The 17,266-nt window shown below is 38.5% G+C and overlaps 1 protein-coding gene across 2 annotated transcripts in view; it reads left to right on the forward strand.

Annotated features, from left to right (window-relative positions):
* Positions 1–17,266, forward strand: part of Ret (protein kinase receptor Ret oncogene) — a 103,037-nt gene that overhangs the window by 73,216 nt on the left and 12,555 nt on the right. For both annotated transcript variants that reach the window (XM_087358778.1, XM_087358779.1), the window contains exons 6-11: positions 3,044–3,206; positions 5,357–5,457; positions 12,395–12,690; positions 14,006–14,227; positions 14,809–14,984; positions 15,684–15,932. In XM_087358778.1, the coding sequence (XP_087214904.1) occupies positions 3,044–3,206; positions 5,357–5,457; positions 12,395–12,690; positions 14,006–14,227; positions 14,809–14,984; positions 15,684–15,932 (1,207 nt within the window). The remainder of the gene's footprint in view (positions 1–3,043; positions 3,207–5,356; positions 5,458–12,394; positions 12,691–14,005; positions 14,228–14,808; positions 14,985–15,683; positions 15,933–17,266) is intronic.

Consider the following 17,266-nt stretch of genomic DNA (forward strand, 5'->3'; position numbering starts at 1 on the left):
TATATAACTTGTGGCTGAATTAAGTGAATTTAAGTGGAGCAGTTACTGTGTTCTTCGCGATTAATATTCTACCTAGAAAGTAAGTTTCGCGATAAATTACTTTCGCTGCGAAGTAAAAAAATCGAAACAAATATCTGTATAACAAAGCAAACATTTAAGTTCATATTAATCCAGATATGATTCTTTAAAATATTTTGCGCCATCGACATTTTATTTTATTTACTTTAGTATTTAGTTTATTTAAAGACACTTATTAACTTCATATGCTGTGTTGCATCGAATGAGACGATGGCTTAAGAATTATGTATAAGAAAGGTTTGTAACAAATTTTAAATATAATTGGAACGTTTGAATCAAGGATCTGGGGAAAACCACAAAATCATCAATAAGGTCCGATCTATCTGAAGGCTGGGAATCCAACCTAGACCTAGGGGTGCTAACCACCTAACCGGTGTCCTAATAATTTTGCACTAAAAAATCTTTGCGATGATTGGGTCTCACGCAAAATAATGAGTATTGTATGCCTTAATCTTGCGATAACAAATTTAGAGCTGAATAACAACCAATATTTTGGTGTTTATTGTTCTGTAAATTGCAGTGTAAATCCAATTTACATCCCTTATTTTTTCAGGCGTTTAAGTTTCGAAACACTTTTTGTTTGCCAGCGATATTATACGAGGCGCGTCCTCAAAGTAAGTTTCCCTGGGGCCGTTTACAGAAACAAAACACAATTTCGTGGAAATATTTATTGCAACAGATACAGCAAGTGTCCAGCTATTTTTCAACATATTCGCCACCGGAATTGAGACATTTGTCATACCGTGGGACCAACTTTTGAATACCTGTGTCGTAGAAGTCTGCCGCCTGGGATTGGAACCACTGTGTGACAACCATCTCCGCCTCTCTGTCATTCTCAAAACGCTGACGCTGACCGGACAGGAATTTCTTGAGGTGTAGGAAAAGATGGAAATCACTGGGAGCGAGGTCCGGGCTGTAGGGTGAATGATTAAACACCTCCCAGCTGAACTCCTGCAGGAGACTTGCTGTCCGTCGAGCCGTGTGCGGCCTAGCGTTATCACTGACCGCACTTCACAGTCGGCGGGAGCTGAAATAAGAACCTCCATCTTCAACAGCTGCAACGATGCTACTGTGAGAACGCGGGAGGTGCCGTTAGTGCATGCGCCATGCTACGTCATTGCTCTATCACGTACGCACAGTCGCTTCGCGCAATATAAGGTTTGCTAGCTGTGGGACGAGTGGGAAACTTACTTTGAGGACGCGCCTCGTATCTATTGCAACGTTACCACAGATACTGTGTCAGCATAGTTCAGTCAATGGCTGGCTTCATGACGGAAGAATCTAGTCTGGACCCCAGTTCCGATTCATGTCAGGCTTGCGAACGTCTGCCAGGCTTTGAGAACCACTGTTCCAAGTAGTGAAAGAAATTAATTAAATTAAATAAACTGTGCTTACATGAGAGACAAACGTGCCAAACAGTTTCCCGATTGAGGGGTCCGTCCACACTAACACACAGCAAAATGACGAGACAGCATATTAGGGGCGAGAATTCCTCTATTTAATTAAAATTTGGACCCCCTCCCCAAACAGACAGTCTGTACAAGGTCGCTGTCATTTTGTGGTGGCGTGACTGTAAAAGGGGGGTCATACACTGTGTCACCAATTGTTCTAGTCCAGGAAACCATGGAATCAAACTCTTCTGCCAAAGCTTCGCAAATCTGCTTCTAATTTCACACATAGAAAGTTTTACCAGTACCGTTTTCCACATAGCAGGATTCAGATGTCAGTTCCGATCGTAACCATGTTTCCTAATTTTTGTAATGGAGTTTTAAAAACTTACATTATTCTTGGTATATTAATTACACTCTTAACCAAAACAGATGGCGGTCTTGTGGGCTACCGCGGCGTGTAGAATTTTGGCTGTGTGCGAACATTTCGGAGGAACATACGTACAGCCTACAACAACAGACCTTAAGCAAACTGTAGACAAAGACAAAATTTTCCTCCGAAACGACGGTGACTACCTGCCTACACGGAGTTACAAACCAAATGACCGACACCGACAAACGCGTAAACATAATTTTATTGACAAACTTCTACAGAATAAAAATAGACCAATTTACAGAACAAATTTGAAAGTTTAATTAATTATTCTTGTCCGTCTATTCACAATTTAAAATTAAGATAATTAAAATATCATGTGATGTTCCTTATCGAAACATTCGATTTTCAGTTAGAACATCTATTTCTTACGACATGTTTCGGTTCTTAAATGAACCATCTTCAGGTGTATAAAAATTAAAATTATATAAACTTAAAACTTAATCGTAATTTCTTATATGCAACTTTTTTGTAGTTGTTTATCAGTTAATAGTGATGTTCACTTCCAGATTTCATTTTTATATATTTGAAGTTGTTTTACATATGTGCGTCGTGTTTAAATAAACTTATTTGTTGGTGAATGTTTTTGTTGATGTTCTTACATCGGCCAAAGATGAGAGGTGTAGATGAGTTCCGATGTGTCTGGAAGTATTATCGTATTTGTTTCGATAAGGAACATCACATGATATTTTAATTATCTTAATTTTAAATTTTAAATTGTGAATAGACGGACAAGAATAATTAATTAAATATATATCTTCACAATATGACGCAACTATACCAACTTATAAATTTGAAAGTGTAGAATAATACGAAAAGTAGCCAAATTTAATCTGCTATAATATTTATCGAAGACGACCGTCTTCTGGTTTGTTGCGCCATGTAATCTGGTAGAAGTTTACCGACGTTTCAGAGGTGCCTGCTGCCTGCATCATCAGGTCGATGAGTCCCTGATATTGGAGGCAGCAAGCACCTCCGAAACTTCGGTCAGTTTCTACCACACTGATAACCTGAAATTTTACATATTTTGTTCGTGGAGGTTATCTTACTGTCATTCCGAGAATTGTCGACTAAGAAGAAACAATTAACGACGTATTTGTATTACTATGCTAACACTTTTACTTTTATAACCTCATGTTGACAGGGTATTGAGTTGGACGCGCAGAATCTACTGCTGACTGACAGAGATACAGCGGAAGTCAACAACTACCACATCACATTGCTTAACGACAAACACGGACTCTTCAGCTCTGAGTGTAACAAGTGGTCAGTTGGCGGAATGGAGCCTCATACAGTTATTCACTGCAGTAAGTAATTCTTACAGAATCGATTTTCTCATATCATCATACACTTGTCAAATCTTTGTGTCTGTAATTTAGTGGCAAGTCAGAGATCATTTACTAACGAATCACCGCGTCAAACTTCCAGTTACTTGTAAGGATGAAACAAGTGAGATTTAAGGTTCTCACGATGACGAGTATGAAGATGGCTGTCCTCTAGATTATTACTCAGTGGCGTTTCATATGTACTTGCATCCTCCTGGTGATGGAAGCAGAGAGCAAAACGGCGTAACCCAGAAGACAGACATCTTCAACATAAGAACAGTTAAAACTTTGTTTCCGCTGCGGAGGTTAGGCCTGTATGGCGTCAAACCTGACGGTAAAATAACCATAAATGTTGTTTGGGTCGGGATATTAACAGGACAGATGTGGTCTGAGGGAACTGAAGTAAACCATGAAAATTTCAACCGGGAGACTTTGTCGCTCGGCAGAGGTTTGAAGCAAGTTCAAAGCAATATTGCTACCCCTGTTTTTCGGCAAGGTGATTATGAATCGTGGATTTGGAAACATAGGAAAAGATGCCCTCATCGTATATTTAAGGTGCGCGTATGTAATATCGTCTAGTTAACGTTTTATGATTTCCTTAGCAACGGTTCTACGTTCGTTCTTAGAGATTCCGCAATGTATGGATTATTTATATAAAACTGTCTGAATTTTCGCAGTGATCAATCAGACACGTCCACGGCCGGCGAAAGCGGCAGCTATAGTCTCCCACTGATTGTAATTCATCGGACACGGTCGTTGCAGCGTAAGTGGAGTTTTCTGCAGTACGTGTTCTTGCATTAGCCCGCTGTAAAAATTGCGTAACATAGAATATAATTCCAAAGGACTCAGATTTGTACGGGAACTTACGCTAACCGCATGACCGAAAGTGTCATAGCCGTCGGAGCATGTCATTTAAGACAATGATTTTTAAGACGTGACTTTGGAAATGTCAGTCCTACCGAAAAAAGTCGACAGAATCATAACGAAGGGCTCGGACGGTATGAATAGGGTTTTCGCCAACCTCTGAAATCATTTCCAAAAATACATTTAAGTATCAATAAAGCTTTAGGTTTACCCATTTCGAATGTTCACTCGCCTACCGACTATTGGGATTGACAGTATTCCGTGGTTTTCTCAGTCCCTCCAGGACAATACCTAATTAGTAACTTTTAACAGAGCCTATATTACAACCACCTCGTTCAAACTCTCTACCTTTTCTCCACTCGTGAACAACTTTTGAGCACATTCGACGCCATATAATCCCTGTAGATGAAAGTTGAGAATTAATCAAAAACTGATCGAGGAACTAAACTTTGTTAGGCATTACCTTTCCGGATTATATATTTCAACCAAAGACGGTGTGTGGGATTTCCGGTAAAAATAACGAATGAAATTTGTTTCGGCTCCAGTGAATCAGTGGAAAAAGTATCGGATGTGACAACCTACAGAGTACCGTTCACGTACGAAATGTAGTCTGGTTAATTGTAAACAATCTGTAAAAAGTCAAGTCCTGGACGACTGTTTGAATAGCAAGCCTTGACGTCTTCGAGACACCAACTTCAAAAACAAGCAGGCCTAAGCTTACAATAAACTCATTACCTCGTTTCCTGGTATCTTCTTACGGCAAGATATCAGCTCCTAATAACCCGTTGTCTTACTTTGCTACATAATTATTAACACAGGCGGATTACAGACTTGCACCCTCTCACTCCAGTTGCCTAGTGACGCGAAGATAATGAAGTAACCAACTCTGGGAACATATTTTGTGTACGAGCAATAAGACTTTCACTTGTCATATTCTTCTTTCCGTAATAATGACAATAAAATTATTCAGATTAATTTCTCTTCAAATTCAGTCGTTTGAATTTATTTACGTCTGTGTTACAATAAGCGTGTCTTATTTAGAAACCTAATGATTAAAATATAAGTCCACATTTGGGCTCAGAATAACCATACAATAATTATTTTAAATTCCACGGGGTTAGGAAAGCTCAAATCGTAACTTTTATCCTCAGGTTAGTTTAATAACTACAAGACATTGGTCGATAATTCTGTCCACCTGAATACTTTCTGATGAATAAAATATATAATGCAATCATTAGTGCGTTCTTGTTTATTTCTGCTTTCTCCAGAGGTGCGTGCCAACAGAACCACGCCGCTGCCCTGGTCGTCCTACCACATGGTTCTGAGGATCAACGACACATCTCTAAGGCCAGGACACGGGACCAGCCACGTAAGTAACATCAGCTGTAAGCAAGAAGCGGCCGCCTTCTCGAATCATAATTAAAATATTTTCCCATAAAACAGAAGCTATTATAAATTTTATTAAAACCTGAAAATTATCCGTTAATGAATGTACTTCGCGTGTGAAATGATCACCAATTCCGTGTTTTAATACGACCGAACCTCAATATCCGACAAATAAATTCTACCTTACTACTAACCTAATGATATAATAACAGCTCCCAGCAGTAAAAAAATTAATTATGTATACGGAATCGTAACACAAGATGCTATTTATAGCATGGCTACGTTCTGGGAAAACCTTTAAAACAGGAAGAATAAATTTTCCTTCCAGAAAATCCCAAGTTATATTAAACGTAATTTATATTGAGATTAGTCCTCAGAATTGTGGGTGGGTCCAGAAAGAAGTAATTGGCTGAAAGGAAGGGGAAAAGAGGAAGTCAAAAGTAGATATCGCGCACGGGAAGAAAAGTGGATTGGTATTAGTTTCGTTTCGTTTTGTTCGCAGGATTTCAAGTTGTCAGTATAGATTAAGGTTTGCCTTCAATCTCCTTCAACAGGATTCTCGTTCTATTCTCGAGTTTCAACTGCGATGTTAACCTAACAAAAAAGCAGAATGTCCATTTCCACAACAGAGTGTTACCATTTATCGAATTCTCTAACTTGTTACTGTTATTGTCTCGCTTTAATTTATCACAGCTTCAATATCCATTTAAGTAATCTAATCACCTAGTTCCCTTGTATTTATCTTTGTAATAAACAGAGAGATCAGAAATTTTTATGTAATTCTTTTGGAAAGGCTAAATCCAAAAGTAGTTATTCTTGTGGGTAAGAAACCAGAGTTATCACGTTGAAGCAATAAAATAAGAATAGGAAATATAAAAATAATGTATATGGCACCAAGGAGGTTAGCGTATAAATATTCGGAAAGTGGTCCCACAGGATTCGAATCATAGACGCATTACCGCCTATCCTAAAGCACTTGGTGGTGTTTTTGTATCTTACCAAGGGAATTCTGGGAATAGGAGCCACCTTCAAATACGTCGGATAATTACCCTCACACCATTTATTAAATATTTCTATCTTCTTCGATCTATGTAATCTGTGCAGTATAATTAGCGTCATTAAATAATGTTAAAAATCTGTTACATGTCCTATTAAATTAAACTGGAGAAAGAATTAATACGTTTCTTTCAGAAGTGAGAAATGGTGCTACTCTACTGTAAATCAATAGTAAAACAATAAAGTCTTCTTCATGTTCAATATGGATAATTTTCAGGTATTTCATAACCCTGAAGCTTTTCCACGTTTTTAAAGCTCTCAATAGGAGACAATGTAATCTCAGCTTTTATTATTATTCTTGCGAAAAAATCGTACGTACACAATATATCACTCAGTTTTGGTTTTATACAAGTAATTTCCTAAATCCGTACACTTTTTTTTACCATTTCTCTAACAAAAACTTACAATGGAAAGGAAACTTAGATGGGCTGTCGCTATAGTACATTCGCTTCCAAAAACAAATTTTCCCAAACTATCACTACAGAATATTTCAAACGCAATATTATCTACAAATAAATTTACGAATGGCGTCCAATTACATGTTCCGTCCCCATTAAATCTGTCCAATCCAACATTCTCTTTTTCTAGCAATATAGGATAATGTTCTTTTTCGTCCTTTCAAGAAGTCCAAATCATTTTTCTCCGGTCTGAAATTCTATACCAGCTTCACTCCTTCGATCGTGGGCTTGAACTCCTGCTACTGACTTCACCATTCTGATTTTTCAGCAGATACAATCCTATCCCTTCGTCTCCTCCCATGAAGGTTCTCATCCAGACTGTACAGACCCAGAACTTGCATCGATAAAAATGACGAAGAACATCACTGTTTCTGTTCAAGCCCTGGCAATTCTAAGAACGAGCATCTCCGTTTCACAAGCATCACTATACCACTTTTATTCTCGGCATGGATACAGAATGTGACAATTTATGAAAGAAGAGTCTCGCCTCAAAGGATCAGAAATATCGCGGTCCAGGGAAATCTGCGAGAGACCATCCTCCTTCATTCAGACATCCAGAACATTCGTCCTAGCATCTTGGTCTAGATAAATTTTGGGGCACGCGCAGATGTGAACTTTGCTTTGCTCAGCTAATGGCTAATAAATTTTTGTAACGAGAAAAGTTTTCAGGATTGCACTCAGCATGAAGTCACGGCCTCAAATTCGAGATAATTCTTCTCTCAGTCGGCGTTATCATCATCGTCGCAAATTTTGCAGTTGCGCGTGTGTGTGAGTTACCTCCTTTCTTTTACAGGCAATATTAGACCATCTTGCCATTAATCTAGAACAGGGGTGGCCAACCCAAATGATCTTTCGGGCCACTTTGGAAATGCATCATAACTCCGCGGGCCACATATAAAATTATATATCCCCATATTAGATTTAGATACACTATAGACATTTTTTTGGAGTGAAAAATTGAAACATAATGAGTTATTATTATTGTGTTTACTATTATTCTTACATGTAAACATAGATAATATAATAATAATGATAATCATTATAAAATAAATATATTTTGTAAAAGTGTGATGAATCTCGCGGGCCGGAAAAATGTTCAAGGCGGGCCACATGCGGCCCGCGGGCCGCGGGTTGGTCACCCCTGATCTAGAACAATGGAGTTTAACGTCTATCTAGCATTGTATTTTAATGCATGGTTTATGAACAGTCTACAGTGAGTAAAGTCATAAACATTTCACTACAACGTCAACATATACACCCTAGTCTATCAAGTGTCGTTTTATGAGCTCAGTGACAGAGACCACGCACTTAGCCGCCTTTACCTCTAAAACACTAATCCGGTAACCGCCTTAATATAACAGTGTCACTAATCAAAATCAAAATCTACGCTGCTACGCCAATAAATAATATTTACGATTTAAAAATTATTTACAGTGAAACACAAACAGTTCTTAAAATCAATACACGTTTACTACAGAGACATAAATTGTCCACTTGTATAAAAAAACAGGGTTTTTTTCGAGTAGCCGTCTCTTAGTCCATTAACTCCAATTTAAAGTTCGCGGATGTCAAGAGCAGATGTTATAATCAGGAAATCAATCGGCTACAATCCCAAACCCCTCCCTGAAGCTAAAACCACTTTCAGCCCCAAACCCCATTCTATAAAAAGCCAGTTGTGGTAATTACCCTGCAATTACACCACAACACTACAGTGATGAAAACCATGGTTTTACCACATACACATTCAACCGTCTACCGTCTAATTAATCTGACGCGGAAGCCACAGACTGACAAACTTCCTGGTTTATTGGTTTCGTGTAGGAAGGTGTAATACTTCTGAGTCTCGAACGTTGGTACACATGAGAGACATACACTCAACTTCATTTGAGCCGCCTTATAAGATTTAAGGGCATAATTTATAAACCTCATCTACGCACTGTTACTTTATAAGATAATTTATTCACGCTATGTGAACGTCTGCTGTTATACATTATCAATTACGGCTATCGAAAAATTTATTAAAAATGGCTAAAGGTGGACGGGAGCAACCGTGGCTTATTTAAAAGCACTCTCCCGTAATTCGGCTTCGGATTTTCAGACAATAACGAAAAATCTCCAACAGGATAACTGGAAACAATAAATGCACACGTTTAAATTACCACTACATCCACGTATATGTACCACATTTCCGACGGTTTGATAATCTCTGTAACGTTTTCAGCTCTCTACACCAGACGCCGTTATCACAGAAACAATAAAACCCACAAAACAGTTGCCAGAAGCACCATTATATTACAACGCAAAACCAAGTTTTGGTAGAAATGACGTGAGAAACATTTTATATCTGTTGCTTGCACCATTAACGTTCAATAAAGATTTAAATCACATAGAAATTAATCTCTAAACCAATCGTCATAAAACTAATTCAAACACTTCGTAATAAAAATTGAATTCCATATGAGTTTAATCAGTTATCACGTGTAAGTAGATGAATGTGTTAACAAAATTGCACTGAATCTCACCTTCAGTTTTTTCATTACACATATTACAATTTCAAAGCAACGCTGAAAAGTGAAGGGGGGCAGAAAGTCGAAAATTTACTTGAAGATGGCTCTCTGCCCTGGTAATGGAGGCAGCAAGCACCCCTGAAACGTCGGTCAATTTATATCAGACTTTATTATGCAACAACCCAGGACAACGTGTTCTATTCATGAGCTTTGATGACAGTCGGTATTTTCTGTGTTATTCGTTACGCATCTCTAAAAGCTTCACGAACAGCAGCAAACGATTTCGAAACGAAGTTTTATTCGAGAATTAACAAATGTTCTGCTCATCAATAAACCGTGCTTGCAACTGCACAGCTTCTGCGCAACTGGAGTGAGCAGCGGCCTAGCAATCAGTGTGGCTTTAACTCGAAGGAAGTTAGGATGGTCTAGCATGCGGAAGGGGGGGGGGGACCTGCTTATGATTTCACTTTCTGTCGAAGTTCCAGGTTAAATTTTAAAATAGTACATCCTATGCAATAGATTTAGTTCTCAGTGAAACTGTGCAAACAGAAATAAAAACACCTACGTGTTAGGGGCTTGTACCGACGCAATAAACAAAGTGGATTAATTGTTTAATCGAATACTTGTCTAGCAATTTGTAAGCTCGGTTCAGTTTACTTCTGAACATGTACCATTTGTAACAGTGTAATGACGAAAGCGTCTAATTTGTTTACATGTTCTTGAACGGCCCTGAGACTAGAAATTCGTTTAGTAACTCAGATTCGCACAAAGAATTAAACTAGCAAAAACAAGTGACGAAAATAACACACGCAGAAAGTAAGTAGGTTGCTGCAACGAGAGGCGTCCGGTTCGACTCACGGCTGCATTACCCTCACCTAGATTTTTCTTGCCTTTCCTCAGTCTCTCCTGCGGAATGATAATACACTGCCTCTAAACAGGCCTCAATCGCATTCTTCCATATCCTAACCCAATAAAATATCATTGCTATATATAAACTCTGTAGCAGATTCCACGTCGTTAAAATTCCCAAAACATTAAAGATACGCAAATAACTACAGAAAATAAAAATTAATTAAAGTGCACACATTAACAATCCATTTAAAAATCTAATTTTATAAAAATAATTTTAATATCGGCTAACCAAAAGAAAAGTAATTAGTAACATACAACTTTCGTCCCTAAGTAAGATTTCGGGTTCTCGCGGAGGCGGTGGGACTGGCAGTGGCGGCTAGTATGAAGATGGCTCTTTTTGGGGTTATAACGCCGAGTAGTCTGGTAAACGTTTACCAGGGTTTCAGATGTACTTTCTGCCTCCATCATCAAGGCGATTATCGTCCTGATGATTAAGGCAGCAAACACCTATGAAATCTCAGTGAACTTACACTCGGCATTACAACCCAGAACATTTTCGCCCCTTTTTAAGTAATAACAAATAATACCTTTTGTATTCTATGATACATAGACCCACTGCCCTTTAAATACTTCCGTCGCCTTAAAGAGACGGTAAGTAAGGATTTATTTACATACGCACAGGCACAAAGAACACGTGCCGACAGGATCTCATGCAGCAAAATTCAGGCTTCGCTACTGAATCGTCCAACCCTTGAAATCGCGTACACCAAGGTCTTAAATCTACATAAAATGTCTCTTAAAAGTTGTTGGGGAAAACTATTCTTAGAGTACTCAAAATGAAACTGTCACATCATGTAAATAAATAAATACATACATAAATAAATAAAACCCTCTTGGGTAATCAGCAACTTTGTTGTACAGTGAAACTCCATCACTGTTTCCATTCCCAGGGATAAGGCTTTTATAATGTTTACGTAAACTACGTCCACGTATGCAAATGGTAAGTTTAAGAAGTTAGGAGGATCCTTGTACACAGAGCAGAGAAGCTGTAATACCACAGCGTAATGTTCTCCTGTAATAGGAGTACACGCAAACACGAATTAGTTCTGAACACATTTATTCAATTTGTTACAAACAAAGAGAAACCTGAATACCTCGTTGAGCGCTCACTAAATCGAGGAGAAAATTACAAAATAATATAATATGGATATAATAAACCATTTAGCTAATTTTCCGCATTTTATAAGGGCAGACAAGCTTTATTTAAATACCATGCACCACGGGGCGTGATACATTTGTTCTTTTTATGTCCTGTCATCAGTAATAAAAAATATGGCGGCCTTGCGAATTTGTAAGTTGTAAACATATTAGGCTGTGTACACAGAAAACGTTAAAAGTATTATTTTGACCTCAGTAAAACACAGACCGATGGTGCATCTGATGAAAAGGTATCTGTATTAATTACCTTACCTATAAACGTCAGTTTATATACAAGAGGCTTATCTAAGCATGCGATCAGAAGAGTCATAACCACATTTGCATGTAGGCCTCATTATTACGCAATAACCTCACATATTTGATCCTTTATTTTGTAGTTAAACTTAATGTTATAATCACAAATAGATAACATTAATACATCGTGTTGGAAAATGGAAATATTCTTAGCGAAAACAGTGCTTAATGATGATAATTATTTATGCAGGAACCTCGCTAAAAATGACAGACAACAAAGTTCACACGCTGCATTACAGCAAAAGGCTGTTTCGTACGTTTACTGACACAATAATAATTTTGAAAGTTACGTCAACGACTGTATTAGAAAATTAAAACATTCTCAGTGAAAATGTCGGCTGTTGATGTTAACCAAATATTCCGAAGTCTCGCTAAATTAATCGGAAATAATTAAAGATGGCTGTCTTCTGGATTGTAGCGCCGTGTAATGTGACAGAAGGAAAACACGACGCAACCCAGACGACAGCCATCTTCGGACCCACAGCCGTGGAAACCTCAAATGCTACACTAATATCTGCAATGAATTCTGCTGCAGGTGGATCTGTACCTGAACATTACCAGCAACGAGAGTCAGATAGCGTCCCTGAGCCAGAAGGCTTCGTGGACCCGAGACACGGCAATGCAGTACCCGAGGCACGTGTCAATCTTCCGAGGGGCATCTCCCTACGCGCGCCTTGCGCAACCCGACGCCATGCATGATCTAGTCCTTTCGCGTCCTGCACCTAGTTACAGCATCGAGACCCCTACAGAAGCCTTCAATGTGACCAAATTCGGAGGAATTGTCTACGTATCTAACGCCAACGCCTTGCTTGAAGCCCCAAGTACCCTCAAGTGAGTGTCATCTTGCCCAACAGCATCTTGATCTCCGCCTCAGCGTTCCAATACATTTAACACAAAATCATCCATACGTAGTACCCGATTACGACCGGATAGATCAACGAAAATGAGCGATCCGCTTGGGTATGGGTAACATAACGTTAGATGATAAAGTTGCGTCATATTGTGATAAATATATATTTGTTTAAATCTTGTCAGTCTAATCACAATAAAATTCCTATTAATATTAAAATATTACTATAATTAACATTTAAATATTTAAAAATATATATTAAATGATATTCTCTATCGAAATGTTCGATTTACATTAGAATATCACTTTTTACACGACATGTTTCAGTTCTAAATGAACCATCTTCAGGTGTATAAAATTATATAAACTTAAATATAATTTAAATATAATTTATAAAAAGTTGCATTTAAGAAATTATATTTAAGTTTGTATAATTTTATACACCTGAAGATGGTTCATTTAGAACTGAAACATGTCGTGTAAAAAGTGATATTCTAATGTAAATCGAACATTTCGATAGAGAATATCATTTAATATATATTTTTAAATATTTAAATGTTAATTATAGTAATATTTTATTATTTAATAGGAATTTTATTGTGATTAGACTGACAAGATTTAAACAAAAACATAACGTTAATAAAAAGGTTTACAACTCACGGTACTATTGCTTACAAATGTGGAAACTGTACTTCTTGGGGGGGGGGGGGTCATCCCCCCTCCACTTTCCCGGCGAATATAGTACAGTTCGTGACGTGAGGTTAAATTTCCTACAAATCGCCGCGTATACTGAAAACGCGTAAAACGGGAAACGTATAATAAAGGGAATTTTGTTTTTAAACTGGCTTTAAAATCCTCTGGTCATCTGCATCACATTCCCTGCCACGCCTGGAATTTTTTGAACTCATGCTTTAAAATTAAACCGCGTAAAGGACATTGATGCTGCTCATCAAACTGAAATAAAACGGCGGATAGCGAACGAACAATTACCAAGAATCACCTGTACTTTCAGTGTTCTTACAAAAACATTGTATATCTAAGCATTTGTTTCTATCACAAGGCGCAGTATAAAATTAATATAATTTAAAATAAATGTGGTTGTTGATCTCGGCTTGGAAACCTCCCCCCTTAAAAATAGTTGTACTTAATTATAATTATTGTATCGGATCCATGGCGAGTTTTAAGCCCGATGTTTACAGCGTATAGATGAACTCCCCATGAACTTTTTAGTTCTTCGGTAATCTGTCAGTATTGCCCATTTTTTCCAGTCTCATGCACCAACTTCTATCATTTCAGCCTTACGATCACTGTGACGTTCCCCGATAACATGTCCGACAAAGTGTTGATGAAGGTGGATATAACCAGTGAGGGCGAGACCGGAGCCTGCAACGACACGACGTTTTGGCAAAACAAGACAGATGACGACTGGATCCTGTGTTCAGAAAAAGACAAGTCGAAAACTTGTGAAGATCTCTGCGGCATTGGGACTGGTAGGGGCATCGCCGTTACTGAGGGCGAGTAAGTGTTAACTTACGTCCGTCCTACAGCCAGACCTCTATTTAAAGAAGCTCGGAAAGTGTATTTCGTACCAGAATACAATAACATCCTTATACATTCTTTGCGACATGCATTTATAGGCATTTAATCCGTCTTGCTCAATAGTTCCCACGTTCGATTCTAACAATCATCATACTATCCGCAAGTGTTTTTAATAGGGCTACATCTTGTTAGAAGTTAGCAAACATTTGACACGCTCGAGATTTCTTATACAGTTTAAACATCAAATGTCAAAATTTGTTAGTGTATTGACTGATCCGTTAGTTCATTACTTTGCCAATCACAAACAATTTTATAACCAGCCAAATTTAATAAACATCGATTCTTTGGCGTTCACACATAAGCTCCCGAATTTAGTTTCCTGGTTTGATCTTTGTCAACGCGCATCATCCAGATGCAAATCAAAGTACAGAGTGCCCTACGGCTATTATTCTAGACCTATAGAATTGATTATTATAGTTAAGATGTGAAATTTTAATATTATGGTTCATTGAAACTATTTATAATTCCAGTAATTTAAGTTATCGATTATACATTTTCAGAAGACCTCAAGAAGGAAGCAGAGGCTGTGTGTGGAGAACGGGTGTAACAAATTTACATCACGATCACTTGAACAAGGACTATGCTACATGCACTGCAGACAACAATACGTGTCCAGATTTCTTGTGCGACCCTCTAGAGGAACTTCACTATCACATCTGTCCACAGGACTGCACTGGTAAGTTCTGTCCAGATCAGGGGCAAATTGTTCTGCACGGATACGACTGTTTACGATCGTGAATGGGGGACAGAACTTTGGTGAATCTGTGTCGGGGTACGGATGTTGGAAACTGCTACAGACAAAGATAACGTAACCGCGATAATATAATAAAAATACACAGAAAACCATAAATAGGCAAGTTTCAGAATCTTAATATATTTCTCTCGTCGACGTAATCAATTTATTCATAACTTTGGCCTTTAACTTTGACCACTTGAATGTTTTCGGTCACACAGTTTCCGAGCCTTCCCATTCTAGACTTTGATAGTTTGTTTCCAAGTCATACTGGAAGACCAAAGTCTCTTGACCAATCATTATACTCTTCCCAAGGTCGTGTTCCACCAGCAGTTTTGCTGGAAGTTCTCAAACACATTTATTTTTTCTTCAACAATAAAATAAACTGAATCTCAATTACTGTTTCACACAAAATTGCCGACTTATTTGTAAGGGAGCACTGCTGCAATTAGTCCCGGTCAGTTTCAAACTTCGGTTAATTATCGGTCAGATAACTACAGTGATTACATATGGTACAAAAGCAATAAGTTTCGAATTTTAATATTTTTGGACATGGTACTACTGAATGATCACGGATTCAACTTAAAGTTAAAAGTGTCTGGTATTTCAGAGTGTATGTACATGACGCTAAATTCTTTCCAGACATGGTGACTGGAGCTGCTCTGTCGAACAACGGGGCAAACGACAACCGCGGTATAGCCAGCGCGGGTACGAAGTCTGTCTGTACCTGTGACCCCCATAACAAGTGCGCTTGTGCCCCTCTTGTTTCCGGAGGCAAAAATAAGAGGAGACGCCTCAACCCACCGACCACACTGCCGGCATACAGCAACACCACCACGGACACCTTATTCGCCCCGCCCACGAGAGATCCCTACGTGAGCACAGAGAAAGGTAAGGTCGCTCACATGAGGATGTTGATCGAGATTTTAGTTGACTTGCGCTGAATGAGATGGGAAGGGGGACATGGGTTGTGAGTAACGAGTTACGAAATGCACGCATGGCGTAACACTTTCACACGTTCGCCAGAAATCGCGATCAAGGCCAGTAACGTCGGAGCTGTCTGAGGATCAATGACCTTTCCGTTAGAACGTTGGCTCACGATCCGCTGGTTGGGTGATGACGTCATCGTGGGGGATTCCCCCAGTGGCGGCTATTTCCCACACGGGGACTGCTGAGGTTACGATGGTAACCATGGGAAATATTGTAATTATGGTAATCAGGGTAGCCTGGATTTTCCCCAAGTCACTTCCGGGTGATGGAAAGCATATTGGTCTTTATGTAAAGTGCCCGGTATTGCTGTTCGATACGAACTAAAACTGGAATGTTTCAACAAATTTTAGTAAACTTGTCAATGCCAAATTTCATAAAAATCTGTTCAGCTGTTTTTGTGTTATTACACGGACGGACTGAAAGACATGGCTAAACTAAAGCACTTGTGCAACTTTTACCTGCGAAAGCGCCTTAAAAAGTTATGAAAAAGAAATGAGTCGTTGCCTATTTCATAACGAAACACGATATTCTTATGAAAAAATGAGGCAATAATAAAATACCTCGGCAAGTTTAACTGGTAACCTCGCTGCAGCAGTCAAGTATAACTTTTATGAAATCCTTTGTCCCTCCGATAAGAAGAGAAGCATCTGTTTGTTTCGACGTAACACACCACCTCTACCGCTACCTCTGCTGACATCCTCATACACCTGCTCTCCCTCCAGTGGTAGCAGGGTTCAATTCAACAATTTAAAACATCTCGCAAACATGTTACTTCTTCTTCGTTTGCTCACTTCCAAACGATCTTTTCTGTTCCATTTGAACGTTCTGTTTGTAATGACTTTCTTCGGAGTAATCTACTTGTAAACTGATTTCTATACATTATTTCGTCGATTTCCCTGAGCTTGTTTTAAATAAAAAATACTCGTACAATATTTAATATCTAAAAGCAAGGCCGTACTTAGGGCAGGATGGCCGCCCTGGGAGCCTCGCTTCTTGGAAAGGAGGCGGGGAAACCTCATCTACAACACGATGCATGAAATACTAAAGTATACAATAGGGCAGAGTTCGTAATTTTTAAAGACATACTAATTGACCACAGTTTATTCAAATGTATTTATAGTAATGTAAATTAAAATCCAAGTGTACGTCATCAACGTAGGCCAGAAGCTTGTGTGTCCCATTCAGCATTAACTAGTTGACCTTTGTGGTGATATTATAGTTTTAAACCTTCATTG

Source organism: Zootermopsis nevadensis, unplaced genomic scaffold (genome assembly GCF_977971745.1).
Source record: "Zootermopsis nevadensis isolate Lab colony 2312 unplaced genomic scaffold, Znev_1.0 Znev_ptg000030l, whole genome shotgun sequence".
Lineage (NCBI taxonomy): Eukaryota > Metazoa > Arthropoda > Insecta > Blattodea > Termopsidae > Zootermopsis > Zootermopsis nevadensis.